This window comes from Delphinus delphis, chromosome 10 (genome assembly GCF_949987515.2).
Source record: "Delphinus delphis chromosome 10, mDelDel1.2, whole genome shotgun sequence".
In the NCBI taxonomy this organism is placed as follows: domain Eukaryota; kingdom Metazoa; phylum Chordata; class Mammalia; order Artiodactyla; family Delphinidae; genus Delphinus; species Delphinus delphis.
This window is the reverse complement of record NC_082692.2, coordinates 67,995,089-68,022,850: the sequence shown is the minus strand read 5'-3', so window position 1 is coordinate 68,022,850 and position 27,762 is coordinate 67,995,089. Positions and strand designations below refer to the sequence as shown.

The 27,762-nt window shown below is 61.3% G+C and overlaps 1 protein-coding gene across 4 annotated transcripts; it reads right to left on the bottom strand.

The window, feature by feature from the left end:
- Nucleotides 1-27: 27 nt before the first annotated feature.
- On the bottom strand, nt 28-26,968 carry STAB1 (stabilin 1). 4 transcript variants are annotated; one of them, XM_060022645.1, is made up of 69 exons: nt 26,818-26,963; nt 22,399-22,535; nt 21,942-22,057; nt 21,649-21,734; nt 21,509-21,578; nt 21,022-21,117; nt 20,641-20,751; nt 20,202-20,398; nt 19,839-19,969; nt 19,539-19,666; nt 19,170-19,249; nt 18,826-18,963; nt 18,547-18,687; nt 18,334-18,396; nt 17,922-18,035; nt 17,792-17,845; nt 17,473-17,553; nt 16,916-17,074; nt 16,432-16,494; nt 16,101-16,196; nt 15,764-15,850; nt 15,132-15,243; nt 14,492-14,678; nt 14,289-14,382; nt 14,020-14,178; nt 12,560-12,655; nt 11,916-12,011; nt 11,736-11,783; nt 11,442-11,572; nt 11,159-11,270; nt 10,674-10,751; nt 10,487-10,585; nt 10,286-10,384; nt 10,018-10,149; nt 9,646-9,774; nt 9,405-9,461; nt 8,928-9,011; nt 8,236-8,431; nt 8,017-8,112; nt 7,880-7,925; nt 7,699-7,775; nt 7,361-7,486; nt 7,103-7,176; nt 6,876-6,950; nt 6,488-6,610; nt 6,124-6,171; nt 5,834-5,911; nt 5,583-5,729; nt 5,014-5,154; nt 4,852-4,911; nt 4,363-4,539; nt 4,194-4,280; nt 3,911-4,060; nt 3,732-3,788; nt 3,444-3,645; nt 2,921-3,070; nt 2,727-2,831; nt 2,475-2,582; nt 2,201-2,394; nt 1,963-2,107; nt 1,749-1,882; nt 1,495-1,660; nt 1,309-1,418; nt 1,097-1,216; nt 861-1,010; nt 679-783; nt 457-603; nt 252-368; nt 28-164 (listed from the first exon to the last, which is right to left on the bottom strand). In XM_060022645.1, the coding sequence occupies exons 1-69, from the start codon at nt 26,896-26,898 to the stop codon at nt 108-110; spliced, it is 7,710 nt and encodes a 2,569-aa protein (XP_059878628.1). In that variant the 5' UTR covers nt 26,899-26,963; the 3' UTR covers nt 28-107. The 4 variants fall into 4 exon arrangements, 3 of the variants coding, with proteins under 3 accessions (XP_059878628.1, XP_059878627.1, XP_059878629.1); XM_060022644.1 differs by having other exon boundaries at nt 38-176; nt 18,547-18,690; XM_060022646.1 differs by lacking the exons at nt 28-164; nt 252-368; nt 457-603; nt 679-783 and having other exon boundaries at nt 872-1,010; nt 1,495-1,584; nt 18,547-18,690; nt 26,818-26,967.
- Between the last annotated feature and the right edge of the window lie 794 nt (nt 26,969-27,762).

Below are 27,762 nucleotides of genomic sequence, written 5' to 3'. Positions count from 1 at the left end.
GGTACCTTTATTGTGTGGACCAGGCCCAGCCCCTGCTGTCCCCACCCACTCTGGGCAATAAAAGCCGCCTCCCTCCTGCTCGTGCCTCTGCTTCAGCACCGGCTGCGTCACTTGACCTCGAGGATCCTCTGGGTGTCAGGGAAGTCGTCCTCCAGGAGCGCGTCCTGAGGGGAGGACTGTATGTTTGTTAGTGGCTGGACTGAGACCAGGCCCTGGGTCCCCTTTCCCAAGCCCCCAGCCCCCGCACTCACGTCAAAGGGCTCACAAAAGGCATCATGACTACCAAAGACCGGGTTGGGGACAGAGACCAGGGTTGGGCTCGTCCCTTCCTGCCATGGGGAGAAGTCATCAGCAGCATCATCTTCCGCCTGGGAAGGGAGGTGAGTAGTGAGAAGCCTCAAGCAAGCTCGTTGGGCCCAGACCCCACCAACCCCATCAGTCTCCAGCCCAGCCTACCTGGAAGGCAGAGAAGCCAAAGCCTGCGGACCTGCTTCGGGCACGAAGGTAGAGGGCTCCGGCCGCAAGGCCAAGGAGCGCTCCAGCAGCTACCACAGCCCCTGCGCCTGCTGCCACAGGTGGGGCCTCCGGGGCCAACACTGCCCGCTGCCAACGAGGAGAGCATCAAGAGACCTGGCCAGAGCGGTCTCCTCACCCCTTGCCCACCCCTGGCCAACTCACAGGCTGTGGGGGTGCCAGGAGGGGGCTGGCCAGAGTGTGGATGATGCCGTTGAAGGCCACGATGTCCCACACAATGACGTGGCTAACCACAACTGCTCCTGGGACCTGTAGGGAGACCAGGTCAGGCCCAGTGGGTGAGTGAGGGCTGGGGCCAGTAGGGGAGGGGCAGCCTCCAGACTCACCACAGGGGCCTGAGAACTGTTGTCAGGGCCCATGTCACTGATGATGAGGCTGAGGCCTGAGTGGGCGGGAAGCAAGGTACCCTGGCTGGCGTTGGTGCTCAGGAAGGTGGTATTGGAGGCGTGTAGCTCCAGGTCTGGGCCGCTCAGTGTCTGTGGGCAAAGCAGGGCCTGTTGGCCTGGGCCAGCTAGAGGGAGCAGAGTTGGGCCCTGCTCTCCCCACATCCCCTGCTACTTACCAGGTTGTCCAAAAAGCCTTCGTTGACAGGGACGAAGAGTGTCTTGTAGGTGAGCTCGTCGTCCAGGAAGTCCAGGAAGTCGAGACCCCTCGGGGTGGCATTGGCATAACCCAGTAGCATCTGGGATGGTGCGGACAGGGTTGTGGGTAGGCTCTCTCCACAGGGATCCCAGCTGTACCACCCCCCGGTCCTAAGCCTGGGCCCCTGCACACCCCGTAGAAGGTGGAGAAGTTGGCAGTGGTGGCCAGTACATCAAGCAGCTTCCCATTGCACACGCTGGCCCCATCACCCACGAAGCCATCGCGGCATCGGCAGGCCACGTCTGCAGGAAAGGCAGTGAGTTAGTGGGTCAGTGGGAAAAGGCAGGGCAGAGAATGGGGTGTGGTGGGTGGCTGTACCTTGCATGCGGTAGCAGTAGGCGTCCCAGCACTCCGACAGGTTCTCCCGGGCACCCAGACTGACCACGCCCACCTGACCATCGCCACAGTCTGCTGCCGGGAAAACGACGGGATGGGCAGCCGAGCCATTGGCCAGCCAGCCCACAAGGCAGAGGTGGAAGCCCAGCTGTAGGGGTACAAACAGATGCTGAGACCCAAGACCCAACTCAAGGGGCCCCCACAGGCTTGGCTCCAGACTCCTGGGCCCCGCGCACCTGCTGGGCAGCAGAGAGCTGAGGGAGAGAAGCAAGCACAGCTCCTTGGGCCCCACAGGCTGCCTCGGCCTGTGAGAAATTCAGGCTGTAGGAGCCACTGGGGGCCTGGAGGTGGAAGACACCAGCTCGTTTTTCTGTGGAAGGCAGGGATGCATGGTCAGAGGGCCAGCACCGAGGTAAAGCCGGGGTGCTGGGAGAGGGCAGGGAAGCACACCCTGGAAGTGCAGGTCAGTGCACACAGCGTCCACGTGACAGGGTGGTGGCTGGTCCAGGCAGCGGTCCACGGGCGGCTCAGGCTCCTCCAGACACTGCAGTCCATCACCCACGTAGCCGGCGTGGCACGCACAGCGCCGTGTGTTCTGGACAGCAGAGCAGGTGGGCGCCCTTCAGGGACTGGGGCAGCCGCTCATCGGGGGGCCCCCGCCCAGCTGCTTGGCTGCCCGCCTGCTCACCGGTCCAGTGCTCAGGCAGTCAGCGTGCTCGCTGCAGCCCCCGCGGTGGCCATCCTCACAGGGGTTGCGGGCCCGGCAGCTCCAGCCATCACCCTCGTAGTCGGGCAGGCAGGTGCAGGTGACCACTGTGCCTACCTGGCTGCAGTTGGCATGCTCGCTGCACCCGCCACGCCCATGCTGGCACAGGTCTACCACTGGAGGCAGCGAGAGAGTGGTTGGACCAGGCGACAGGAGGGGAGGGGAGTGGGGCCTCCCACCTCACATTCCTGCTCACCTGTGCACGTGTGGCCATCCCCTTCGTAGCCCAGGCTGCACTCACAGCTGTGGCCAGCGCGGCACACGGCCTGGGATGCGCAAGGTGGAGCACACACAGGCTGCAGCTCTGTCCCCCAGGGCCCACCCCACACATCCAGGTTAGTGGCTGCCCTCCTAGACCCCCTTCCACCTCACTGTGCAGTTGGGGCATGCACTGGCGTGTGCAGGTATACAGGTGTGCAGGGCCGGCACAAGCACAGGGCCCACTCACCCAGCTGCACCTCACAGTGTGGCCCAGTCCAGCCCTCATCACAGAAGCAGGAGCCGGAGCCCCCCAGGCCCTCATCGCAGTGGCCATGGGAGGTACAGTTGCAGGCTGGGGAGAGGGACAGGCAGGATGGTGGCGGCACATGGGCCATGTGGATTAGGGAGCAGGATAGGGCAGGGTCGGGCAGGACAGCCTACCTTGGCAAAGGGGCCCAAAGGCACCTGGGGCACAGAGTTCACATGCCATCCCGGCAAACCTCGAATGGCACCTACAGTTCCCGCTGCCGCTCATGCCGTCCATGCACGTGCCATGGCCATTACAGGGGCTGCTGGCACCCCCAGGGCAAGCTAGGGGTTAGGGTGGGAGAAGAGAGGTGGGGCCAGGGACGCTCATCAGGAGCCGCAGACACGCATCCCCAGCCTAGCCACACAGTCCGTCCGCCACCCAGCAGCAGCAGAGGCTCTTGCAGAAGCAGCAATCCACCCAACTCCCCACGCCCTGGAGAACACCCGGACCCCCAACACACCCCACCGGGTCCTGTACCATCTACACACCCACCCCAGCTCTTAGAGCGTTCTCACCTGGTAAGATCCACTCCCCGCCCCCAGCCCCTGACCACCCTGACACCCTTTCTGAGGCACAACAGCCAGAACTACGCCCTTGGCCACCTTGGGAGCTGGAGAAGCCAGCCAGCAGCCTCCACAGCCTCAGGACACTCACCTCGGCACTCACTGCCATAGTGACCAGGGCAGCAGCTGGGCTTCCAGGTGGTGGTGACACAGTTGCGGTAGCAGCCCCTGCCCAGGCCTTGGGGCTGACCCCAGTGGCTGGGCCGGGCCCAAACACTGCGCAGTGCCAGGGAGTGCAGCGGAGGAGACGTCCAGAACTTTGAGAAGTAGCGCCAGCAGCCCTCAGGGCTGCCCTGGGCCAAGAGGAATCGGGCTGCAAACCTGAGCTTGGTAGGCCCCGGGCCCTTCCCCCACCCCCACCTGGCTCCCAGCCCCTTACCTGCTCCTGTGAGCCCTCAGGACAGGGTGGTTCCAGCCCACAAACGCTGCAAACCTTCTGCAAGGAAGGGAGACCAACAAAGCAAGCTCAAGTGAGTGGACAAGCTCAAGTGAGTGGACAGGACAGGTGGGCTTAGGCCCCTGCCTATCCATCCACCTCTGGCCTGTGGCCTCCCTCACCAGCCACAGAGGCCGAGTCTCAAAGCGGTCACACCGGGCACCAAGGCCAGGTGGCTCCAGCAGCTGGTCGATGCCGTAAGCCAGGCCCCCCTCAAAGGGCAGGTGTCGCTGCACAATCCGGGCGTCCTCCTCTCCCACCGTGAGCTCACCCTGCAGGCGGAAGATGTGGAGTACGTGGTGGATCACAGATGTACTGCAGCCGCCCCCCGCCCCCGCCCCGCCCTGCCAGTGCCAGGGCCCCTGCCTCCTGCTTCCCTCGTTCAAGCTTCCTCCCCAGACTCACCGGCCGGGCACGGCTGCAGGAGAAGGAGATGGGGGTCCCATGCATGGTGCGCAGTGGGCCCAGGTTGGGCAGGTCAGATGCCAAGGCCTGAGCAGATGGAGCACAGTTGGAGCTGGGAGGGCAGGCTCAGTGGCAGGCAGTGGGGACCAAGGTCTGGGAGTGCACCCACCTCGATGTTGCGGATCACGTGGCCCCGCACAATAGCCGCCAGCTTGTCACGGTGGTCTTTATGGTATAGCCAGACCTGGCGATCGGGAGGCAAGGCTTGCAGGGCGGAGTCTGTGGGCCACAGCATTGTGAAGGGCCTATGGAATGAATCTCGAAGCAGGGGCAGCAGGCCAGCCATCTGGTAGGATAGAGGTGTGACAGTCCCGTCAGAGGATGGTGGGCAGATGGAGGGGCTCCAGGGACCCAGGTGACCTTCCCACCAGCCACATGCCTCTGTAGCCATCCCAGGCCAATAGACATGGACAATACATACAAGTTGTCAAGTATGTGGGCACAAATAAGCACACTCTTGTGCTCACTGGGACGCTCATGCCCACAAATATGTCCCTGTGCACAGAAAGGTGAGCGCACACGTTGACAGTCGCCCGCATATACACACTTAAACGTGCACACATACACATACTGAAAGGGTCACACACAGGAGCAGTACCGTCACAAGGCCACTGAAGATCTTGTAACCGAAGCTCTCCGCAGCGGCAGTGAAGTTTCTCTGGGGACAGGCGCTCAGTGAACAGTGAGGTCAGGAGGGGAGGGAGGATCCCAGGCCCCTGGGCGCCTGCCTTCCAGCTCCCCGCCCGCACCCAGGTCATACCTGCGGAATCGGGGCAGCGTCAGGCTCCCAGTGCAGCGCTTCAGGTGGCAGCAGGACACGGTCGATGAAATGCAAGACACCGTTCACAGCCTCGTGGTCGCTGCTCACCAGGCGCGCGAAGTCATTGATGTATATGTTGCCCTGGGGGTGGGGCCGGGATTGAATAAAGCCAATTAGTGGGGTGCTCAGGGAGCTGTGGGTGGGGCCTGAGGTGGGAGCAGACCCTGGGTTGGGTGAGTCTTGGGGCAGGAAGTGGGCGGGGTCAAGGCTGAGGGTGGGTCTTGCCTCCAGCCCAGGGAAACAGCCACCCAGGGAAACCACCACTGGACTTGGCTGGTGGGAGCCGTGCAGACACAGGGCCAAGCTCAGAAGTCCTGAGCCCAGGACTGGCCCCTGGTAGTGGGTGGGGTCCGGGGACAGACTCATCTCCCTCTCATTAAAGCCGCCCTGGCCCTGGGAAGGTGAGACGGTCTTAAAAGCATGGGGACAGGGCATAGATGCGGGGCTTGAGAGCAGCTGAGTCTTTGGTCTGTGGACAGTCCATGTCGGGGACCAGGACCTGGGCTCACCTCCCTCTCACTGAAGCGCAGCGGGTGCCCGGAGAGTGTGGTGGCATAGCCCTCCTCTAGCAGCTCCTGGCTTCGCAGCTGCCGGCAACCAGCCACGTGATAGCGGAACACAAGCTGGCGATTGGCACGAATCCGGGCCAGCTCATCCTGGAGTGGGAGTCATGAGGGCACAAGGGTGCCCTGACTTCCACCTCTGCCCAGGCAGCGCCCACCCCCCAGAATCCCCAGCCTTGCTCCAGGGGCTGAGTTACCTGCGACAGGTTGGTCATTAGATCTGCATGCGGCACAAAGATTGTGAAAGGCCCATCCCCCTTGAGCTCCTTGTATTCCTGGGGGGAGAGGGAAACAGCTTAAGTGGAAGAAGGGCGACCTGGGACCAACTCGAGGTTTCCACTGATTTTCTGGGAGAGACACAGACTCAGAAACCAAACCAGCCAGCCCTCTGACCAAATGAGAATATCATGGCCCAGAGACAGGTGGGATTTGCAGGTCAGAGAGGCCCAGGCTGGACCAAGGATGTGCAGGCCAGCTGGTTACTCACCAGGAGATGGAGGCTGAAGAATGAGGCATGCTTGTCCCGAAGGAGCTCCTGGATCAGGGGAGACAAGGATCAGCTCAGATTGTGGTTGGCCTCCATTCAGGGCTGGTGCCTGTCCCAGCACCTAGAGCCCAAGGTCTGGCCAAGATAGAGATGAGGAAAGGAAAGCCAGGGTGGTCTGTGTGGGGATCAGGATTGGTTTCATGGATCATAACTGGGTCATGCCTAGGTGGAGTCAGGGGTCAGGCTCAAGTCCTGGTCAGGGCCAGGATCAGGATCAAATTTGGGGTCTTAACCAATATCACGGGTCAGGCCCATGGGCGGCATTGCCAAGGCTCGGTCAGGGGTCCTACTTGGGCATCATTACCAGGCCGACTCGGGCACGGCAGGTGAAGCCATCACCCACAGTGTGGACTGCATCGCAGGTACACATCCTCTGGCCATCCCCTGTGCTTTTGCACACAGCATAGGGGCTGCAGCCTCCATTGTTCTGAGGCAGGGACAGGAAAGAGGCATCAGTGACTCCCAGGACTGCTGCCCCAACCAGCTGTGGGGAAGGGGCCATGAAGTTCCCTCCCCAACACCCAAGGCCCTGTTTCCTACTAATCAGTCAGACTTGACCTTGACCCCTCAGTCAGAGCGCAGGTGGCTCACCCTTCAGAAGAACTCAGGACCCTGCTGGGGGTGAGGAAGGCTGGTTCCCACCCCAGTCCCCCCCCCCCACTGTGGAACTGGGTGCGACTTGGGGGCCTGACCTGGGAGCAGGGGTCCAGGAGCACACAAGTCCGGATGCCGTCCCCACTGTAACCCTCGCGGCAGCTGCAGGAGACCTGTCCCAAATCCTAATCAGTGGGGCTGCTGGTACCCTAGAGTGGGCCAGCGCCCTGGACAGAAGGAGCACCCCTCCCTGGGCCTGGTCTGAGGAGGGCCACACCCTATGAGGGAATGGCACAGCCCCAGTGTCCAGCTCTGCTGTGCTGACCTGCTGGGGGCCGGTGGGGATACATTCGGCGTGCATGTGGCAGCCCCCGTGGTGGATGAGACAGCCGTTAACTTCTGGGGGAAAAGACATTGGGATGAGGGCTGGCCCTAGGCAGCCCCTCCATTCATCTGTCTGTTGAGGTGCTCATCCCCTACTCTCTCAGCACCCTCAGGCTCACACCTGTGTGTGCCCCTCAGCCCTTCCTAGTCTCACTCATGCCACTGAAACCACACCCCTGGGGGCAGACCCCAGCCTCACCCTGGCACAGCTCCCCATCACCCGTGTAGCCATCCAGGCAGGTGCATGTCCGCTGACCAGGTGCCACATTGGTGCAGTTGGCGTGGGGGGAGCAGCCCCCATGGTCATGGGCACAAGGGTCCACCACTAGGGGTAGATGATCCCAGAGTTGTGAGCAGTGGGCATGGGACAGAGTGGGGACAGGGGAGGAGGGCATGAGAGAAAGGAAAAGGTCGGAGGGAGGGGTGAGACCCAAGAGGTGACAGGGGTAGAGACTGGACCTAAAGGGCATGGAAAGGGCTCTGTGGGGAAATCCACCCCCAAATTTCAGGGGCCTCAGGGCATTGGTGTGCCTGGACCTGCACAGTAGATGCCGTCGCCCGAGTACCCCGCGGCACAGACACAGGCAGGGGCTGCAGCCAAGTCCTGGACGCAGCTGGGAGGGATGGCAACAGCTTAGTCTATGTCTGCCCGGCCCCTGCCCTGACCCTAGCCACCCCCCCCCCACTTGCCCACCTGCCCCAGGCTGAGCTCACTCACTTGGCATTGGGGTCACACTTCTGTGGGCACTGAGGGCCAGTGATTTCTGGGGGGTAGGAGGATGGTTCTGATCATGCTGACCCAGGAACCGCCTCCCCAGGAGTCACCCGCCTCTCCCCCTTGGGGCCACTCCTCACTCTGGTCACAGCGGAGGCCCTGCCAACCCACGTTACAGACACAGCTTCCGTCCCCTCGGAGCCCCTCCTGGCACAGCCCGTGGGCACAGTCACACACTGGGAGCGGAACGAGGCAGGACAGAAGTTACCCAGTGCCTGTTCTGTCCCTGCTGCGGCGTCTCCATGACCGCTGTCCTTGGCCGCCTTTCCCACCATTCCTGCCCGCCCCCGGGGCCTCACCTCCAGTGCAGTTGGGCCCGTAGCGGCCCAGCTCACACATCTCACAGGCCGTTCCGTGGAAGCCCTCGTGGCAGCGGCACTCCCCACTGCCCAGGAGCCTGTCCTGACACTGCCCGTGGCCCGAGCACACACCACCCAGACCCCCCGGGCACGGCTCACACAGTGTGCCGAAGAAGCCAGGGCAGCAGTCAGGCACCTGTGGGAGGGGCACAAGGAGAGGCCCGGCACAGGCCAGGACAGACGTCAGGGGGCAGGGAAACGGCGGGGGTCGGGGGAAGGGCATCTTGGGGCCACAGAGCCACAGAACAAAGCAAGTCAGACCCAGAGAAATGGAGACTGCCTTCTACAAGCCTCTCCATGGCAGGGGTGAGGAAACGGACTCCACGGAGAGGGGCAGAGCTCGCCCCATTGCTGCCCCCAGGGCTTGGTTGCTGGTGTCAGTTCTAGGCTGAGCCTCTTTCTCTCTCTCCCCATCCCCACTCCCTGGAGGCACAGCTACAGAGACAAACACTGGCCCCTCTGACCTCAGACCTCTCTCCCCCTTCCGCCAGGCCTTTGCTTCCCTGGCTTCGTCATAGTCCTAGCCCTGCCTCTGCCTTTGAAGCCTAATCCCAGCTCCTGCCCTGGGCCCCCACTCCCACCTCCTCCTCTCTGGTCAAAGGCTTGGGGCTGGGGGTTGCTTCAGGGCAAACCTGGATCTTCTTGGCACACGTGTAAGAACAGCCCCGGGAGAAGGAGTAGCCAGACCGGTAGACACAGCTCTTCTTGGGGGTGTCCTGGAAATAGGGACAGGCAGGAGGACTCAGGCAGTGGCTTAGGTAGGGGCAAGGCAGTGAATGGGGAGACAGATTACAGGTGTCAGTGGGTGAGACAGGTAAGCAGGATAGCAAAAGGGTCAAGGAAGGACCACGACAGATAGACCTGAGGAGGAGAAGGTAGGCAGGACTGGCAGCCCGAGGGTCACTGGCCTCAGGTTGCCAGTCTGAGTGAGGCCTCCTCTGGGCAGACCTGGACCCAGGCCTCCTGGCCGCTGGCAGGAGAGCCAAGCGGCCCACGCTGCTCCAGGTTCCCATGCCTGGGTGAGCAGAGCTGGGCCCGGGGAGCTCGGACACCTTGGGCACAGTGAGAGCAGGTGAAGCAGGGACGGAATGTGCTGGGCCCTGCCTCACCTCCAGCTGGTAGCCTTGAGTGCAGCGGAATTTCCGGGTGCAATTTACACATTTCTCCTGAAGGGAAGGAGGGCAGAGTGTCAGGCAGTCCCGAGGCGGGGGCTCCAAACCCACCTTCCCTCCTCTGGGGCGGCCTAACAGCTCTCCCACCCCTGACCAAGTGTCCCTCCCGCCGGCCAGGCCAGCCAGAGCCTCCGGCTCTTGACCGCCCCTCTGCGCCCCCCAGGCCCCAGCCTCTTACCCGCAGGGCCTCTGCGTGGCTGTGCAGGCAGCGGCTTGAGCCCACCGTCAGGACCCCGGACAGGCCAAACAGTGAGCGGCCAGGGGCCTCCAGCACAGGGCCTTCCAGCGGCACATGGTTCACCTCGGGCTGGGGGTTAGGGCAGGAGGCTGAACACCCCCCCCCACCCCATCCCCACCCTCCCCTCAGGGGCTGCAGGCCACGGAGGCGCTCCAGGGCTGGGGTATCTCTGTGGACTGGGGGTCTCCCAGGATGGGAAGTCTCTGGACCAGAGGCTGAGGTGCCCAGGTGGGGGAACTCCAAAGAAAAGGGGTGTTCAAGAGCAGGGTGCCCGGGGCAGGGCCTCCTGTGCTCCCCCACCCCACCACCAACCTGGCCGCTATGGTTGTAGAAGACAAGCCAGTGCGTGGGGCCCAGGAGGGAGTTGCGGTGTCCGCCCCTGCGCAGGGCCTCTGTGGAAAGCGCCTCCCCCAGGATCACATGGTGTCGCACTACGTCCAAGTCCTGGAGGGGGAAGGAGAGGCTCAGAGGCTCCAGGACTCCAGAGTGCCCGGGACGGTGCGTCCCGCCCGCTGTGTCCTTGTCGTGGGATGGGAGGCTCACCCACCCCCCTCAGTGGCCCCTGTCCCGGTGATCTTACCAGGCCGCTGCTGTTGGCCTGGGCCTCCAGAGAGTGGTTGGTTGGCACGAAGATGGTGTAGGCGGTGGCAGCCTCAATCTGGGGTACCAGCCTGTGGCGCTAGGGGCGGGTGCAGGCATCAGGGGTGGGCCTTCTTGCCCTCAATCCTGACCCTGGGGGAGGGTGCCCCCATCCAGGACTCCCCACTCCTGCCGCCCTTACCTGCAGCAGCTCCCGGAAGAGGCGGAAGGCAGGCACTGAGTCCAGCTGCTGCAGCAACCCCTGCCCCCCCAGCACATCCCCTCTCGGAGGCAGTAAGACCTGGCACAGAGCATGGGAGCTGGTCAGTACATCCTTGCCTCTTGGCATGACTAGAAGGTTCCCTGCACACACACCCCTCCAGCCATACCTGACTGACGACATGTAGGACACCATTGGTGGCAAGGAGGTCAGCCACGTCCACGCTGGCATTCTGCACCCAGACCCTCTGGAAGGCAGCAGGCAGAGCTCAGGGAGACACAGGTAGACACTTAAGAGTGCGTGTAGCACCAACAGAGAGGCTGCTGGGCACAAGGCACCCAACCTGGCCTGGACACCCTCAGACTCAGGACCTACCAGATGGGCACACAGACCCTCACCAGGGCCCATACATGAGGGGGCCAGGTGTGCACATGCAGACAAAGATGAACAGACAAGCCCTGGCAGGGCAGTCACTCTGGCCCAAAGACACCACCCAGCAGCAAATGTGTTCTGAGCACATCCTCTGAGCTCAGCCCTGGGCCGGGCAAGGGGACCCAATCGCATCGCCGGGGACCCTGGGCTGGGAAGCCTATAGCCACTCGAGGCCCCCCTTCCCTGTATGGTCCCCTCTTCTGCCCAAAGTTCACCACGTACCCCACTGATGTTGTGAATCTCCCAGCGTGCGGTGGGGCTCAGGGTGGCTATACTCTGCCCGTCCAGCCGGGCCAGCTCCTCCTCAGACAGGGCGCCCTGGAGAAAATGGGCCCTGAGAGGGCACAGTTCAGGGGGGCCATGGAACCGGGTTAGTGTAACCTACAGAGACCCCTGGAACCGGGCTCCACCCCGAAGTGTGGACACATGCCAGGTTGAGGACCTCTGGGGAGGGGCTGGGTCTCACCCAAAAGCCCCCTCCCGGAGCCCAGCCGTGGCAGCCCACCTGACCAGTTGCGGTAGCATCCTCGGCTGCAGCCAGAAGGCCTGGTCCTCAGGGCTCAGCCTACGGATGGCAGACTCCGAGGGCACCAGGGCTGTGACTCGGCTGTCAGCAGGAAGAGTGATGCCGGCCCCCTGTGCACATGGTGTGGGGGGGGACAGGGGGAGTGATGCAGGCAGCCACCACCTGAGATCACTTCCCCCAGCCTCCAGGCCTGCCCCCCACCTCCAGCTCTTAGAGCTGTTATGTGGCCTCCTGGATCTGAGTCCCCAAGCCCAGCATTCCATCCGATCCTACCTTGATCCACTGGTAGAAGATGGAGAAGTGGGCATTTGCCTCCAGCTCCTGAGGGGAGGGAAAAAGCTGAAGTCACCAGTCTAGGGATAGACTTGAGCTCCCTCCCTCCATGACCCTGAGTGCAGCCCCACCCCCGGATTACACAAGAGGACTCCTCCCCAAGCACAGGAAACCACTCACCTGGAAGATGTCTCCGTAGCAGCTGAAGCCATCACCCCCGTAGCCAGGGGGGCATGTGCAGACCCGCTGACCTCCTCCCACTGCCCGGCAGGTGGCCTGGGGTTGGAGGGCAGAGAGACATGGCCTCCACTCAGCACCCATAGGGCAAGCTGGACAGCACCCACCCTCCATCTCTCCGCTCACTCTGGCCCATCCTCCTGCTGTCCTCCTGTCCAGCTACCCATCCCTACCATCTGTCTCTCCCTCTATCCAGTCTGTATTCAAGCTGCTCCTTTGGTGTGCCCGGCCCTGCTCTCCAAGCCAGTGAGCATGTGACGTGAGCTACCCCAACCCATCCTGGCAGATGGGTCAGGGAAGTCCAGGGCTGTGGGAGCATCGGGGAGGCCCCGGACCTCCAGGCGAGGCCTGAGCTGAGGGCAGGAGGAGCTAGCCAGGCCGAAGGTGTGGCGCTGGGAGCACGGGACAAGGGTGGTGAGGGCAGGGGCTGGGATCTTTATAAGGAGGGTGAAAGCTCTGTCCCGTGGGCAAGCAGGTGACAGGGTTTGGATTTCAGGTTGAGAAAGATCCCAATCCTGACCAGAGACAGGGACACTGCTGCGGCCAAGGCCTACCCCTGAAGCCTCCCCTGGGCCTGGAGCCCTCACCAGATCATGGCAGCCACCGTTGCCTGCCCGGCAGGGGTCAATGGGACTGCACACGTAGCCGTCCCCCGCGAATCCCAGCTTGCAGGTGCACTGGCTCTGGAGAGGTTGGGGAGCAGAGAGCCTCATCTCACCAGAAGCATGAAACCCTTTCCTCCTCCACAGCTCAGCTCAGCTCCCGATGGGCACTCCCCTGGGGTGGTCTGCTCAGACCCCAGAGGAGCTTTTCCCAGCCCCACCCTTGGAGGTCCATGTTCTAGATGCAGAGGTTGAGGCCCTGAGGGGAGACTGGCTCTCAGGAAGAATCTGAGGAAGTGATGGCATTGGCAGGGGGGCATCCAGGAGCCTCGGGGCCTCTTTGCTCTCAGGCCTGGGCCCAGCCAGACTGTTGATGTCTGCAGTGTGTGATGAGTGGGCAGGTTTTACCAAGACCAGCCCCAGGGATGGCCGCTCGGATCCCCCTCCAACCCCGCCACTCTGCTTGGCTGCTCTGATCCTTCCCGCTAAATGCCAGTGTCCTTGGGCTTGTCCACACCTCAGGTGAGTGACTAGTAAGACTCTCCAGATCTCAGTTGCCCTTCTTTGCACGATGGGGGCATCTGCAACCGCTTATTCCACCCTCAGTTCTGAACTTTAAAGCTGCTGATGGAGTTCGCAGCTCCAGCTCTCAGGCCCATCTGAGTGTCACTGCTGAGGTCCCACGGCTGGTGGTCCAGACAATCATGGGGCAGGAGTCAGGGAGCCCCACGGATCCCTACATAAGCCTGGGCCACACAGAGGCTGACCCTGAAGCAGCCAGGCCTGGCCTCCCAACTTGCGTATTAGATTCTTCAACGCCAGCCAGTCCTCGGGCTCACCAGGCCTGACGTGCTTCACGTGGAAGATTCCAGATTCTGAGATCCTGTGACTGGAGTCTGAGACTCCAAAATTCCAAGAGCTGGATTTCCATGAGTCTAAAAATTTGGGGATGTCACTCTCTTTGGGCAGCTGTCTCTTCTTGCTTTGCTCAATACTGAATTCCTAAATCTAGAACAGCAACTAGCATGTAACAAGTGCCTGGTGACATGTGGGAAACCAGTGAGTGGGTGAATGAGCTAACTATCAGAAGGCAATGGCCCCAGTGGCCCGTAAGAGCAGAGAACTCATTGATTCTCAGTTATGAGAGTCCTCATCCCTGAGACACAGGAGCCACAGTCTTCTGACTTGGAAAAAATGCTGCCTTAACCCGGCACTCGAACACGCCTTCCTTTAAAACTACTGCAACCTTCGCATTGCTTCCAGCACCCGTCCACTGCTTCCAGATTGTACAACTCAACATTTCAGAACTGGATTCTCATTTGTGTCTGAGGTTTGAGACCCTGAGCTTGAGTTCTTAGACACTGCTAGAGTCACATGGGCTAGCGGGAAGAGCCCCCCAGGATGGAGACCCCCACCCTGCTCTCTCGAGGCCGGCCAAGCCTCACCTGCCCGGGTCCCACATAGCTGCAGAGGGCGTCAGCATGGCAGCCACCTCGTACATCCAGCTCACACTCGTCGATGGCCACGCAGACACGACCGTCCCCACTCCAGCCCTTGTGGCACGTGCAGTGGTGGGTGCCTGGGGCCCCAGGGACACACTCAGCCTGTGAGAGCCGCGGATAAATGACTCAGGGCTGCAGGGTGGCAGGCTGAGGGCAAGGGAGTCCCACCTCGAGCCCGTGGGTCAGGACTTCAAGGAAAGGGCCAGACTCACATTCTCCGAGCATCCGCCACGGTCTGGGCGAGAGCAGGGGTTGCTGGGTGTGCAGGAGAAGCCGTCACCCTCAAAGCCATCGAGACAGAGACACCTGCGGGTGGGAGATGGTGAATGAGGAGCCTCCAGTAAGCCTCTGAAAGCTGTGAGCAAACTGACAAGTGCAGTCACAGACGCAGCAGAGAGGAAGCGCACGTCCTCACCTGGCAACATCCCCCTGGTTAACGCAGCGGGCATGCGGGTGGCACTGCTGGGCCTGTTCTGTGGGCCCACAGATCCCTGTGGACTCGTTGCAGAAGCGGCCACTGAAGCCCGGGGCACATGTGCCACGCTGGCACACCCCCCCACTGCCCGGACGGTTGTCACATAGACCGTGGACACAGCCGCAGTCTGCAGGGAGGAGATGGAGCAGGGAAACTGAGGCTGAGGCAGGGCTGGCTGGGAGCCAGGATGCAGTTGGGCAATGCTGGGAATGGGGCAGCCAGAATAGATTTGACTGCAGGGTCAAAATCAGGTCATCCCAGACTCGGGAGGGAGGAAGAAATGAGAGGGGGGCATTCATTGCTTTCAGTCACCCTATTCTAGCTGCCCTGCTCCCAACACCACCATCGGAAAGTTCTTCTGTATGTCTGATCTAAATCCTGCATGCTGTAGGTTAAACTGTGGCTCTCTTCCAGGCGTGGGTAAAAGAGACATCTACTCTTGTGTTTCCAAAACCTTCTCCATAACCTCTGGACTGAACCCTTCTTCCTGAGGTTCTATTTCCCTTCTTGGGAGTCCCCAGCCCCACTTCCAAGTGACCCTTTTTCTCCCTGGCAGGTGGCCTAGGCCAGGATCACCCACCTTGCCGGCACTGGTCTCCATGCTTGTTTGGGTTGGAGCAGATGTGGCAGGCGATGCCCTTGTAGTCTGGGAAGCAGAGGCAGGCCCCACTGCCCTGGACCCCGTCACTGCACTGGGGGTGGGCAGGAGGCAAGAGCAGTCACGGGGAGGGGATTATCCACATTCTCTTCCCTAACATCCCTTCTCTCCACAGGCTGTGAGCTCCTGCTCCCCCTAGAAGACCTCCTGCTGGAAGAGACCTTCCAACTCACTGATGCTGCCAAAGAACTAGCCCCTAAAAGGCACCTGGCCCTGGAAGCTTCATGGGTGACTTCTGCTTAACCTAGAAACACATAACTCCTGTGCTCCTCCACAGCCAGGTGCTAAAGCAATCGTGATATTACAAAATGGCAAAAATACAACACACACAAAAAGCTACTGACAAACAGCCCTTATGAAAATAGATGTAACAATCTAATTAATTGATTCTAATTAAAATAAACATAATTTGGTCCAACTTCCACTGCCTCGATGTGAAGAACCCAATACCAGAGAGAGGCAGGCTTTGCTCAGACATACAGTCAGTCACCGGCCAACTCAGAAAGGAGCCCCTATCTCCCCCACCCCTCACTCCAGGGCAGGAGGGGACTCACGTTGCCTTTGCCATAGCAGGGGTTGGAGAAGCCCCCAGGACACTGCACACAGTCAGGCCCAAAAAACCCTTTGCAGCAGCCAGGTTTCTGTAAGAGAGAACACATCTGAGGGTCCATCAGGAGCCACGTCGACCCCCTGGCCCAGGTTGCTTCTGCTCCCTGGTGCCATGTCTAGAGCAAGGGGGTGGGCGAGGCCCCTCTGCGACACCTTTTCCACCATTAGGATGCAGCACAGCTCTCTGAGGATGGCAGACCACCCAGCCCCAGCCTGGGGGCTCCAGAGGAGAAGCAAGTGCCCCAGATCCCTAGGGAGCAAGTGCCCCATGCCCAGGCTCACCAGGATGGTCTGATTGCAGTAGTGGGCGCAGCCCTTCTTCAGGACGTTCAGCCCAGTAGGGTCATGGATGTAGACACACTCCTCAGGGGAGATGTCCTGGGTGGGCCGTGCCAGGCTGGTCAGCAGGCAGGGGTTTTGGGCCGGCCCCCTTCACCAGGCAGCCCTGGTCAAGGGACCTTGGCCCCCTGGGCCCGGCACCTCCCCTGTCAGTGGGGCTGAGCCTCCAGGTCCAGCTGAGCCTCCCAGCCCCACTTCCCCACCCTGACCCAGGGCAGAAACCTCACGGGGCAGTCAGGAGTCAGCCCTGAGAGCTGGGCCAAGGGATGCTCACCAGCTTCACGCTGTTGGGGGGGCACATGCTGGTGTTCAGGGCTTGGCAGTCCACACAGGAGCCCTGGGCAGGGTAGGGGGAGGAAGGGAGAAGGGTTAGTCATGGTTTATTTATTTAGCAAACCCTAAGAAAGAGGCACTCAGCCAAGGCCTGAGGTATGAGAAAGAGTCACCACAGGAGGGCCAGAGGATGGTGTTCCAGGCAGAGGGAAGAGCAAGGGCAAAGGCCCCGCGGCGGGAGAGCTCAGTGTGAGAGCATCACAGATTTGGGCAGGGAGGCTGGGAATAGGGCTGTAGATGCGTGAGTGACAGCAAAGGGACCATCAGGAGGACTGCTGAGGGCTGGGTGTGGGGTGTCCAGGTGAAAACTGGGGCCTGCGCCCGAGCCCCAAAGCCACCCATTCATTTGAGGAGACCTAGAAAACGGTACCTCTCCCTTGGAAGATGACCCCGACCCAAGCAGCGCTGGGGTCCCGTGCGCTTACCGCCACGACCTTGTGCTGCTCTTCGTTGCAAAGCTTGGGCAGGATGGGCAGGATGGTCGGGGGCAGCAGGATGCCTTCCAGCATGTGGATGACGCCGTTGGCAGCCAGCACGTCCACTCTCCGTAGGGGTACCCCCTCAGGTCCCAGCAGGATGCGCCCCTGTGGCGGAGCCCAGCATGCACCCTTGGCCCAGTCCCCTCCCCTGCACTCAGCACACTGTCAGAAGCCCAGCCTGTCAGCCACCTCTTCACCCGCTCCCTGGCAACATCTCTTGCTCTGGCAGAACCGCTCCAGCCTCTGCACCCTGACCCACATGGTTTCTGTCACGTGGAGCCCCTCCCCCTGCCCATGTGCTCACTCTCCTCCTCTTTGGAGCCCTCCCAGCTTGTTGGGCCCCAGGAGAGGGATTTGATCTGTGCCTGCTCCCATATGACCCTCCACCAGGGCATGCCCACCGCAGGGCTCAGAGCACGAAGCCGGGTCCAAAAGAGGCTCGACACCTGGCTGGTCATCACCAGCCCCTCCACCGGTCCATCCCTGGTGCTCATGGAGCTCACCTCCTCCGAGATATTCACAGCCAGGACCTGATTTGCCATGGTGAGGACCCGGCCCTTGGAGATGAGCTTCTCAACAGTCAGCTGGGGTGGAGAAGAGAGTGGCCTTAGGCCAGGCACTAGCCACCCCTTGGGGCCACACCCAGTCCTGCCCAGGTGACTCGCAGCTACCACCTTGGTCCCCAGGCTCTCCTCTGTCCTGTAGAGTCCAGATGGGCGGGGAGGGGAGAAGGGGCCCCCCGGAAGACCGGAATCTGCAGACAAACCCTCTGACAGCCCACTGGCAGGTGTAAGCCAGCCACTCTCCCAGAGGACCTCTCACCTGGCCGTGGCTATAGACATGGTACCTCACCAGCTCCTGCAGTTTGGAGAGACCCTGGCAGGAAAGAGAGGGCTTGGATGCTAGAGGCTCTGAGCCTGTATCCCTGGCCCCTTCTCCCCGACAAGCTTACCGCTGTGAAGAGGTAGACCAGGCGGCCGTCCCGCAAGCCATCCACTGCCTCATTGCTGGGGGCAAAGACTGTGAAGGGCCCAGGGCCATCCAGGAAGGAGGGCAGCCCACAGTTCTGTGGCGGTGAGAAGGAGTCTCAGGGGGTTCTGTGGCCAACCCTTACCTCTAAATCCTGCCTGGGCCCTGCTGCCCTTGGTCTGCAGGGAACACCCACCAAAAGTAAGTGGGTGACATTGGCAATGGGTTCATGCTACCACAGAGCCTCAGGATTCTGATGGGCAGGTTCCAGGATCGGGGTGTGGGCAAAGGCCCGTCCTACTCCAGAAGCCCAGATCACTGTGGGGCAGATTCTGGGTAGTGAGGGGTCCTGGGACAAAAGATCAGATGGGCGAGGACCTTTTGCCCAGACTCACCTCCAGTATGGTTTCAAACCGGGTGAAGGCCTCAGTGGAGGCAAGGATCTGGCCGATTGTCCTCTGTAGGAAGGGATGAGCATGAGGGCCCCAGAGGGGAAGGAGCTCTGCTCCAGCCCTGCCCAGAACTGCCCCGCCCCCCTCTCCGAACTCAGTGCGGGTCAGAGGCCACGCAGGGGCACAGGGCGGTGGGAGGGGAAGGCACTAGCTTACCTTGGGGTCCTCCGGGAGCTCTGGTGGGGGCTGCCACCGCAGGGCAGTGACCACGTGGAAGATGCCATTGGCTGCTGGGTAGTTGGCCTTGTGGATGGTGAATGTCTGCTGGGGCTGGTCTTTGTACTTGTAGATGTATTTCTGCTGAGACATGAGACCTCTGGCTCAGACTCCAAACACCCACTCCTTGTCCTGAGGCTCTATCCCACCTCCACACCTTTTCCCGGGCTGTTTCCCACCTATGACTCCTCTGGTCCCCGGGCTGAGGTCCCTGCTTACCCTGAAGCGGCCGAAAGTGACCGTGATCTCCTGTCCAGCCAGTGTCCACCACCTGCGTGTAGGCTGGGTTCCTGACTCCTCCAGCATGTGCTGCCCTGCGATGATGTGCTGTCTGCAGAGCTGCTGGGCAAGGGATGCCTGTGGGCACAAGGGGACAGGGGTGCCGAGTGGGCCCAGGGCAGGGCAGGCAGTCCTCTTCAGGGACCGTTGCCCAAGCAACGGAGGGGACAGGAGGCCTCCCAGGCCTCAGACCCCTAGAGTGTGCACTGGGGACACTCTCAGGGCCCTGAAGCCTAGGGCAGGGTCCAGGGAGGAGGCCCACTCCTCAATAGGCAGGGGCTCACGTTCATGGTCCTAGAGGATATGGACGGTGCCAGCACGGTGAATGGGCCCGATGTGCTGAGGATCTCCCGGCAGCCCTGGTCTGGGGGCAGGAGAGGGTGTATCAGAATGGGTCTGGGAGGCCCTCAGCCATCAGTCCTGGGTTTTGGAGAGTTGAGGTTGGGGGGTGGGGGTGGCGTTGGGTCTAGATCTAGGGTAAATGGGGACATCAGGATCTGGGGGGGTAGCTCCCACCTCCATCATGCACCCCACCACAGTCCATTCTCTGCTTCCACAGCTCTTGGGCAGAGAAATAAGGCATCTCTGGAGAGTCTGCCAAGGATGCTGGGTGCAAGGGGCGGGGTCTCAGGCGAGTGACGGGGGTCACACACCCAGCATGGCAAAGGCGACTCTCAGCCGCAGTAACGTCATGCTCGTCTGGCTGGCCTTCTGCACCTCGTGGAGTAGGTGTCCGTAGCAGGCACGCCCGTCTCCCACCTCGCCGTCCTTGCACACACAGCTGGGGGCATGGGTAGAACTGGTCAGGGCGGGGGCGTGGCCAGGTCCCCCTCCTGGCCCTCACCCACCAACCCCACAGAGCCCTTGAGGTGCACACGGGCACAAACTTGCCCCTGCCAAGCCCACCCTCTCTGCTCTGGCCCTGGTGCCCAGCCCAAGGCGCCTGTGCTCACCTGGTCTTTCCATCAGGGGTCACCTGGCAGGTGGCTGACCGGTCACAGGAGTAGGGGAAGCAGTAGGCAAAGCAGCCCGCGGAGGCATTGCGGTTGGTGCTGACCAGGCCTGGCTTACATGAGCAGGAAGCCTGGCCCACCCGGAGGGGAGGGAGGACGACACCACATCCGTGAGAACCGTGGCATCTGCCACACCCACAGAGCTCTGCTGGGTCCTCACAGCCACCGGCCCAGAAGCGGGTTGTCATGCTCTTCCCATTTAACAAATGGGACAGCTTAGGCTCCTAGGAGGCCCGCGACTGTCCCACAGCCCATGCGAGCTGGGGGACCGCAGGGCAGGCCCAGCCCAGGGCCCCAGCTCACCTGGCCTGGCCTCTTGTACAGACATAAGGTGGAGTTGCTGGGGCAGCCGCCGTTGTTGGTGGTGCATGGGTCCTGGGGCAGACACACCGTTCCGTCCCCATGGTAGTTTTCAGGGCAGCGACACTGTGCCTGCCCCCTGGGGCTCACGGAGCACTGGGCAACTGGGGAGCAGGGTGACGGCTGGCAGGGGTCAGGGGCTGCCGGGGCAGTGGAAAGAGCCCAAGTGAGACGAGCACCCAGGAGGCCCATCTCCTCCACAGCCTCTATCCAGGCTGGCCCAGGGATGGGGTGAACAGGCTGATCTAGACCTTGGGGACAGGCCCTATTTCCCTCCCTCAGGGAGAGTTCTCCCTCCCTGTAAAAGGCCAGATCGTACTTGCTGGTTTAAAAGGATGCTCACCCTAAGCTGGGGCTCCTAGCCTCTAGATCCCAGACTTACCTAGGCATTCGCCGCCCTGCTGGGTGTGGCCAGGCAGGCAGCTGCAGGTAGGGGTCTCTGCAGAGCACTGGGAGTTCTGAGGACAGTTCAGGGCCTGGCAGACCGGGAGCTCTGAGTGGAGAAAGGAGAGTTATCACAGCAGCTCAAAGTCCCAGGTTGGGAAGGAACACCGGAGTGAAGATGCTATGTCAAATTTGCTGTGTGACCCTGGCCAGGGCCCCATCCTCTCTGGGCCTCTGGGCAGTGAAGGTTTCAGATGACACCCCCTCCCCTGAGAGAGGCTGCAGGCAGAGGTCCTGCTGAGGCTCAGGCCCCATCCTTCACCCAGTCAGCCTTTCCTGCTCTGGCCACTAAAGACTGGCTACCCCAGCAGCTGCTCACCTTGGTCACAGTGGGGTCCAGTGAATCCAGCAAAGCACAGGCAGCTTCCATCCCCGAGTGGCCCATGGCGGCACACGCCATGCACACAGCTGCAGACTGGGAGGGATACACATGGACAGGTGGGACCCCAGCCTCAGCCAGGGGCACACAGGGACGTCGAGTCCCTGCCCTCTGCATCTCCAGAACTCAGCTCCAGCAGGCACAACCTCAAAAATACAGAATTGTGGTGCAGGACCAGAGGGGTGGTGGGAGCCCAGGGCAGGCACCTGTGCTAGGTAGAAGGTTCAAGGAAGGCTTCCTGGAGGAGGCCTTCAAGAACAGCATGGGCAGGGGCTAGAGGTATGATAAAGCAAAGCTCATGTTCCTAGAAGGGATGTGTGAGGCTGAGCAGCTGGGAGGGAGTCTGGTAGGGGCTGGCTGTAGGGACCAGGTCCCCACTGGCCCCCAAGTGGACATCGGCCCCGCCCCCTGCCTGGCCAGCACTCACCTGACTGGCAGTCAGGGCCGAAGCGGTTGGGGTCTCTACACTCCTGGCAGGCTGAGCCACTGAAGTTTTCCTGGCAGAGGGAGACACCAAGTCAGTGCAGCCCCTCCACTGCCCCCACCCCAGCCCCACCAGGCTCTTACCTGGCACACGCAGGTCCCGTTCCTGTCTATGCCATCCAGGCAGGTCCCGTGGCTGTTACATGGGGTCTCAGCACCCCCAGGGCACTCTGTGGACCCCCCCGCCACACAGAACTCAGCTCTGCCCCAAGAACTCTCAATTTACCTGACCCCAGCAGCTCTGGGCAGCCCCAGACTTGGTCCCTCCCCTGGGGCAGCCAGAGCCAAGAGGCCCAGCTGTCCATTAAATGAGCCAGTGGAAGGGGAAGGCAGGTGGGTTGAGGCATGAGGAGCAAGGCTGGGACCCTCCCCCATACCATAGCACTGGGACCCCCAGTAGCCAGGGCAGCAGGCCTTCTGCACCACGTCCTTCGAGCACTCCACGCTGCAGCCGCTCACAGACAACAAAGAGTCCCCCAGCTGGACCTCGTATCTGGGGACCAAGGATGGGCAGGGTGATGGGAGGGGCTCCCCCAGCAGCCTCCAGCCCAGCCTCCCCACACTGGGTTCTGTTACTCTTGGTCCCCCGACCCCTTCCCGCCTGGCCCTGAGCTGAACACAGGGCCTGGTCCATAGTAGATGCTCAATAAACAGCACTTGCCCTGCATTCTTACTCCTTCCTCCCTGCTTATCTCTGTCCCAATGGAGGGGCCAACAGACATGTGGATGAATGAGTCCCTGCCCTCAATCCCCAGGCCTGCCAGGCCCTCCTGGTCCCCTGCCATCCCACAGGATACCCCTGGAAGCAAGCAAGGGTGGAGTGGGGGTCCGCACCGGCAGTCCTGTGAGATCTTCTCCGGGAACTCCCGAAGCCAGCCCGAGGGACACACCCGCTTCTTGATGGCAGGGCACGGGGTGCAGGGTATGTGAGTGACAAACCTGGTCTTCATGTCGCAGCGTCTGGACTGTACCTGGGCATGGGGAGGGTTTGGAGTGAGGGACCTGAACCCTGCACACAGCCCTGACCCTTGATCGCAGTGAGGCCTAGCACCCCTCTCCAGGTCCTGGTTTCCCATCTGTTCATTGGGGAGGCAGTGAGAACAGGGAAGGCCCTGAGTCTGGGGGAAACCGGCCTGTCACAGGCTGTCCCTGCCACAGTGTGTCTCTATGTCCACAGCCATACACCTCTGCCCGGGGGCCTGGAGGCACACCCAGAAGCCTCAGAGTCTCTGCCTTCTGACACAGAGCATCTGGCCCTCTTGTTCCACCCTGGGTGATTCAAAGGAGGAAACTGAACCCCATCAGGGTGGCCCTCGCCTGTAGCCACCCAGGAACTTTAACCTAGACTCTCAAGCTAGTGCTCATTCACCCCTTTCATTTAAACATAAACACTAAATGACAGGCTGACACTGTTGGGGAGGAGAACACAGTTGACGCCATCCTCCATCCCCTGGGCACAGGTAGGATGAGAGCTTCAGCCATGCGCCATGGGGCTGGCCCTCCAGTTGTCACTCTGCTCTGAGCACGTCCCCACCTCACTCCCAAATGACCCCCTCGGCCAGCCCAGGGCCCTCTCTGGTGCCCTGCGGTCAGAGACCCAGCAGCCAGCCCCATGCCCGAGGCCAGCCCGTGTGAGCAGGCGTGTGGGAGGGGGTCTGAGTTTGGGCCAAGCAGTCACATTCCCTGAGCCCTGGTCCAGGCCTGGCCCACAGCCCCACATGCCAGCCGGGACCCAGGGGTCCACTGCCCATCACTGGATGGGCAGTGCTGGGAGTGAGAGAACTGAGAAGACCCAGGCTGGAGGCCCAGGTGGCTTCCTGGGGAGGTGACAATTGAGTTGGGACCTGAAGGATGCATGAAAATTGGTCAGGGTCACTGCTCCTAGCAGAGGGGACAGGAGAGGCAAAAGTCACGAAGTGGGAGGAAGCAAACGGCCATGTGTGATGAGGCAGAGATAGGTAGAGAGGAGGCTGGAGAGGGGCTGGGGCCAGGCCAGGCCAGTGAGGGGAGGTGGAGTCCGGAGCAGACCCAGGACTCGTTTATGTTTTAAATGGGCCCTCTGGCTGCTGCATGGAGAACAGAGGTGGGGGCAGGAGAAGAGATGGTCACCTGAGAGCCAAGAAAGCCCTAGGCCTGCAGTCCACTCGCTGGCCTGTCACAGCTCCCCCAAGTCCACCATCAGTGGGGCTACCATTATGGCAACAAAGTCCCAATAACCTACAGCACTGGCCCTGGAGGAATGGAAGCTAAACTCTTGGTTGCCAGTGGGAGAAAAGACCACAGCAAAGTGCATTTTGATGAGGAGAGCTTTCAGGGGCTTGGGGCATGGCCTGGAGAAGCTGAGAAGTTCTCAGCTTAAAGAGTGCTGAAATGTATAACTGATTCACTTTGTTATAAAGCAGAAACTAACACACCATTGTAAAGCAATTATACCCCAATAAAGATGTTAAAAAAAAAAGAAAAAAAAAGTGCTGAACACAATGTGCTCCAAAAGGGAGTAAACCCAGAACATCTCTTTCCTAGAACACATCACAGATGTGTGGCTCTCAAAGCCAGAGAAAAGGAGAAATAGTGCCTCAATACTTTCTGGTGTACATGAAGGTCCCAGGGCCTCTCCCAGCTGCTGTGATTTGGCCTTTTCCGCTCCTGCCTCTGTGGTCTGCAAAGAGGGAAGTTGCTGCGGGCGGCCTCAGCCCGAGCTGTGGGGCTGGATGTTGTGGTCTCATTCCCCAGCCTGAGGCTCGGTCTTTGCTGAGCCAGGGAGCGACTAGGAAGTTGGGTAATTTCAAGGCCAGGCAGCTGCTGGCTCAGGGCAAAGGCTCTGCAGGTGGTGGGCTCCCCTGAGGGCCACCTGGCCAGCCAGACACAGCTGCCAGCGTCAGCGCAATGGCCCAGGGACCAGTTCTCAGAGCAGCCCTGGATAAGGGCTCAGGGGCAGTGAGAGAGCACTGTCCTCACTCTTGGGCAGAGGGGGAGGTCCTGTCAAGTGGCGGGTGAGTCACAAGCACGGGAGGAAGCTGGAGCCTTGTGGCTGGTGGTGGGGTGGACACTCATTCACGAGCTGTTGCATCTGTAACTGTGTGATGGATGGATAAACCAGCGGACAAGTCACACTTCTCTCTGGGACCTCACCGGAAGTGGGCATGCAGGCCCCCTCTGCCTGGTGGCGTGGAAGGAGCATCAGCCCCAGCCGACAATCTCGCCACTGGTCCCGTTGGGTGGAGTGAGGCTGGATTCCAGCCGAGTGCTGAATCAGATTCCCTTCTTCCCTAGGGCACCTCGGGACCCGTCTGAGCCAGGCGGGTGCTGCTCCCCTCCCTGCCCTAATCCAGAACTGATTTTGCAATGTTTGCATCCCATAGAGACACTGCTGGGGAAGTTGAGGAGACACGAGGTGTTAGCCTGTTGTGAGAAGGTGGAAGAAGTTCCCTCAAGCTGGGGTCCAGGGCCCAGAACCCAAACTCCCTCAGATGGGAAGGGACCTCCCAAACTACTTCCCCCTGCCCAAGATCAATGCTCCTCTCCCTTCAAACCCCAGCTTGAGACCACAGGCTTCACCTGCACCAGCATACACCTAGCAGAGGAGGCACTTGTGAAAGACTTGAATAGACAGGTGCTAAGCCCCCTCCTCCAGGAAGTCTTCTCTGCCTCTACTGCCTGAATCTTCCTGTGTTTGAGTTCTGCTCCTCACTAGCTATGTGACCCAGAAGTCATCCCTTCCCCTTAGAGCCTCGGTTTCCTAATGTTTACAGTGGATCTCGTGCTACACAAGGTGCCGGTAGTGCTGAGGGACTGAGGGTGAGTGAGAGGCCAGCGTCGCTGCGTCCCTGACAAGAACCCCCAGGGCCCTCTTCCCTGGCCCAGGAGGTCTGAGCCCCAGCCCCAGAAGGCAGACTTAGAGGTGGTCTGTGACAAGGAAAAACTCCCAGGCTGAGGCCCCTCATAGACCCCTGTCACAAGAACATAAGGAGGTGGCCTTCGAAATTCCCTTGCATTGTACACATGGGGAAACCGAGGCAGGGAGGGAGCAGGAACCACCTGCAGGGCTCAGCACAGCCTGAAACCCTTGGCTCTTCCACCATCACTGTCACTTTTTCAACCTCAGATCTTCCCGTTCCCAACCCTGACTTGGCCCTGAAGCTGGTGAGGCCCCTCACCAGACCACAAGGCCGATGAGAGCAAGCCCCAGGGTAGCACAGGGCCTGGGTCCCTGTCCTGGCTCTGCCTGGCAGTGGGATCCTGGGCAAGTCCTTTTCCTCTCGGGACCTCAGTCTGCCTGTTAGTGATTTGGGGACAGTAGCAGCTGCCCCAAGAGAACTTGGCCTCACAGGAGAGGGTCCTTCACCTGGAGGCAGGCCCCAGCCAGGTGACTGTCTCCAGGCCTAGGGTGGGAGGCTCTCACAGAAACTCCAGTTGGGAAAATGTCCCTACTATAGGGCTTGGGTGGATCTGCAGACAGGCATCCCAAAGGGGGCTTGTGCACGTGGACCTGACAGCCACACACTGGGACCATCGGCTCCTCTCCCATGGCCAGATGGGGAACCGCAGATGGCGGTCTGGAGCGTGGCTCTGGAGTTGGACCAACCTGTCTCTATCATCCTTGGGTTTTGGCTTCCTCAAGCGGAGAATAACAGGGCCCACTGCTCAGGGGCTGGGATGGCTTGAGGGGATGATGCTGGGTGTGCCCAGGGCTGTGCACTTGAACACCAGCTCTTAGGCTTGAGGGCATTACTGTTGGCTGCTGTTTGCCCAGAGGGACTGGGGGTGAGTAGACCTCATTCTGCCTCTGGGCACACACACATGCACACACACCCAGCACGCCTACACATGGTCCACGTGAGCCTCTCAGTTTGTCAGCCCTGCGAGGGTTGGGGGTGATCACATCTCCCATCCCCAAGCCAGGGCCACAGAGACATCGGGCCTCAGTCCGGGCAGGGGGATGGGCCCGGCTCTGTATACCCTACCCTCAGGCTGGGGAGACCTGGGACGGCTGCCCACACCCCCCGGCTGGCTAGCCGGACACAGAGGGGCAGGCTGACACATCCCTGCCACCCCAAGCAGCGAGACACAGACCTCAGCCTGGGGAGGTGGGCACAAGAGCCCAGCCCTCTGTCCAGCTCAGAGAAGGTCAGACAAGAACCAGCTGCCCTGTGTCCCCAGCCCCGTGCCTGATCCATGAGCGCTCCCTCCCTGCTCCTACTACTGGCTGGGAGGGCCTGGATGTCATGCCCCCCACGACCGGCTCACACTCACCTTCTGCCCCCCGATGAAGCTGAAGCCTGCCAGGCAGAGGACCAGCAGGCAGAGCAGGAGGTGGTCCCGGGGCCCTGCCATGGCTGGTGGTGGCTGGCGGGCACGCTGTCCAGGACAGAACTGGGGCAGCCGGCGCGGAGAATGAGCTCTAGGAGGCAGGCACAGGGCGGGCAGGCAGGACAGGGAGGGCGGGCGCTTTAAAAGCAGCCGGGAGGCCCCGCCAGCTCACCCCCACAGGAACCCGCCAGGATTTCCTCCTGCGTATCAGCAGCCTGCAGGCGGAAGGGAAGGTGCTGGCCACTGACCCCTGCATGGACGCCTGGGCCCAGCTTGGGGCTTCCTGGCCCAGGACCCTCCTCCTGGCATCAGCCTCCAAGCCCACCATTAGCCACAAGCCTGGGGTGTTTCAGAGGTTGTGAAGCACACTCAGGAGCAGATGCAAACAACTCCCCAACCCCAAGCACCTGCAAGCCCAGCATGTTTCATTCAGAAGCTCTGGGGGGTTCTGGTGCCTGGGGGAGAGGGCAGCCTCTGAATCAGGTTCGTCTGCCTCTACCTTTCCAGCTGCTGAGGGCACGTGCAGGCCTCCGACTCCCTGCTAAGTGGACAGTCATCAGGCTGCTCCCCCGCACCTGCCCTGCTCGGCCTCCACTGCCCAGGATCCCCATCCCCCATGTGTCCCTGCGCCACCCTTCTCGCCCAGAGAGGCCTCCCTGCTGCCAGTAGCCCTCCCTTCCCAATCCATTCTCCACTCAGCCCTGAGGCTTGCCCCCTGTGCCCCGCATCCCTGTCCACAGCAGGCCAGACTCTCTGACCCGGCTGCCTGCTCTCCACACCCCCAACTCTGTTCCACCACAGGCTTTTCTACTCCATAACTACAGAGCGAGCTCCCTGGGTGCTGCCGTTACCCCAGATCCTCACAGGACTCACCACAAGGTTCAGCCT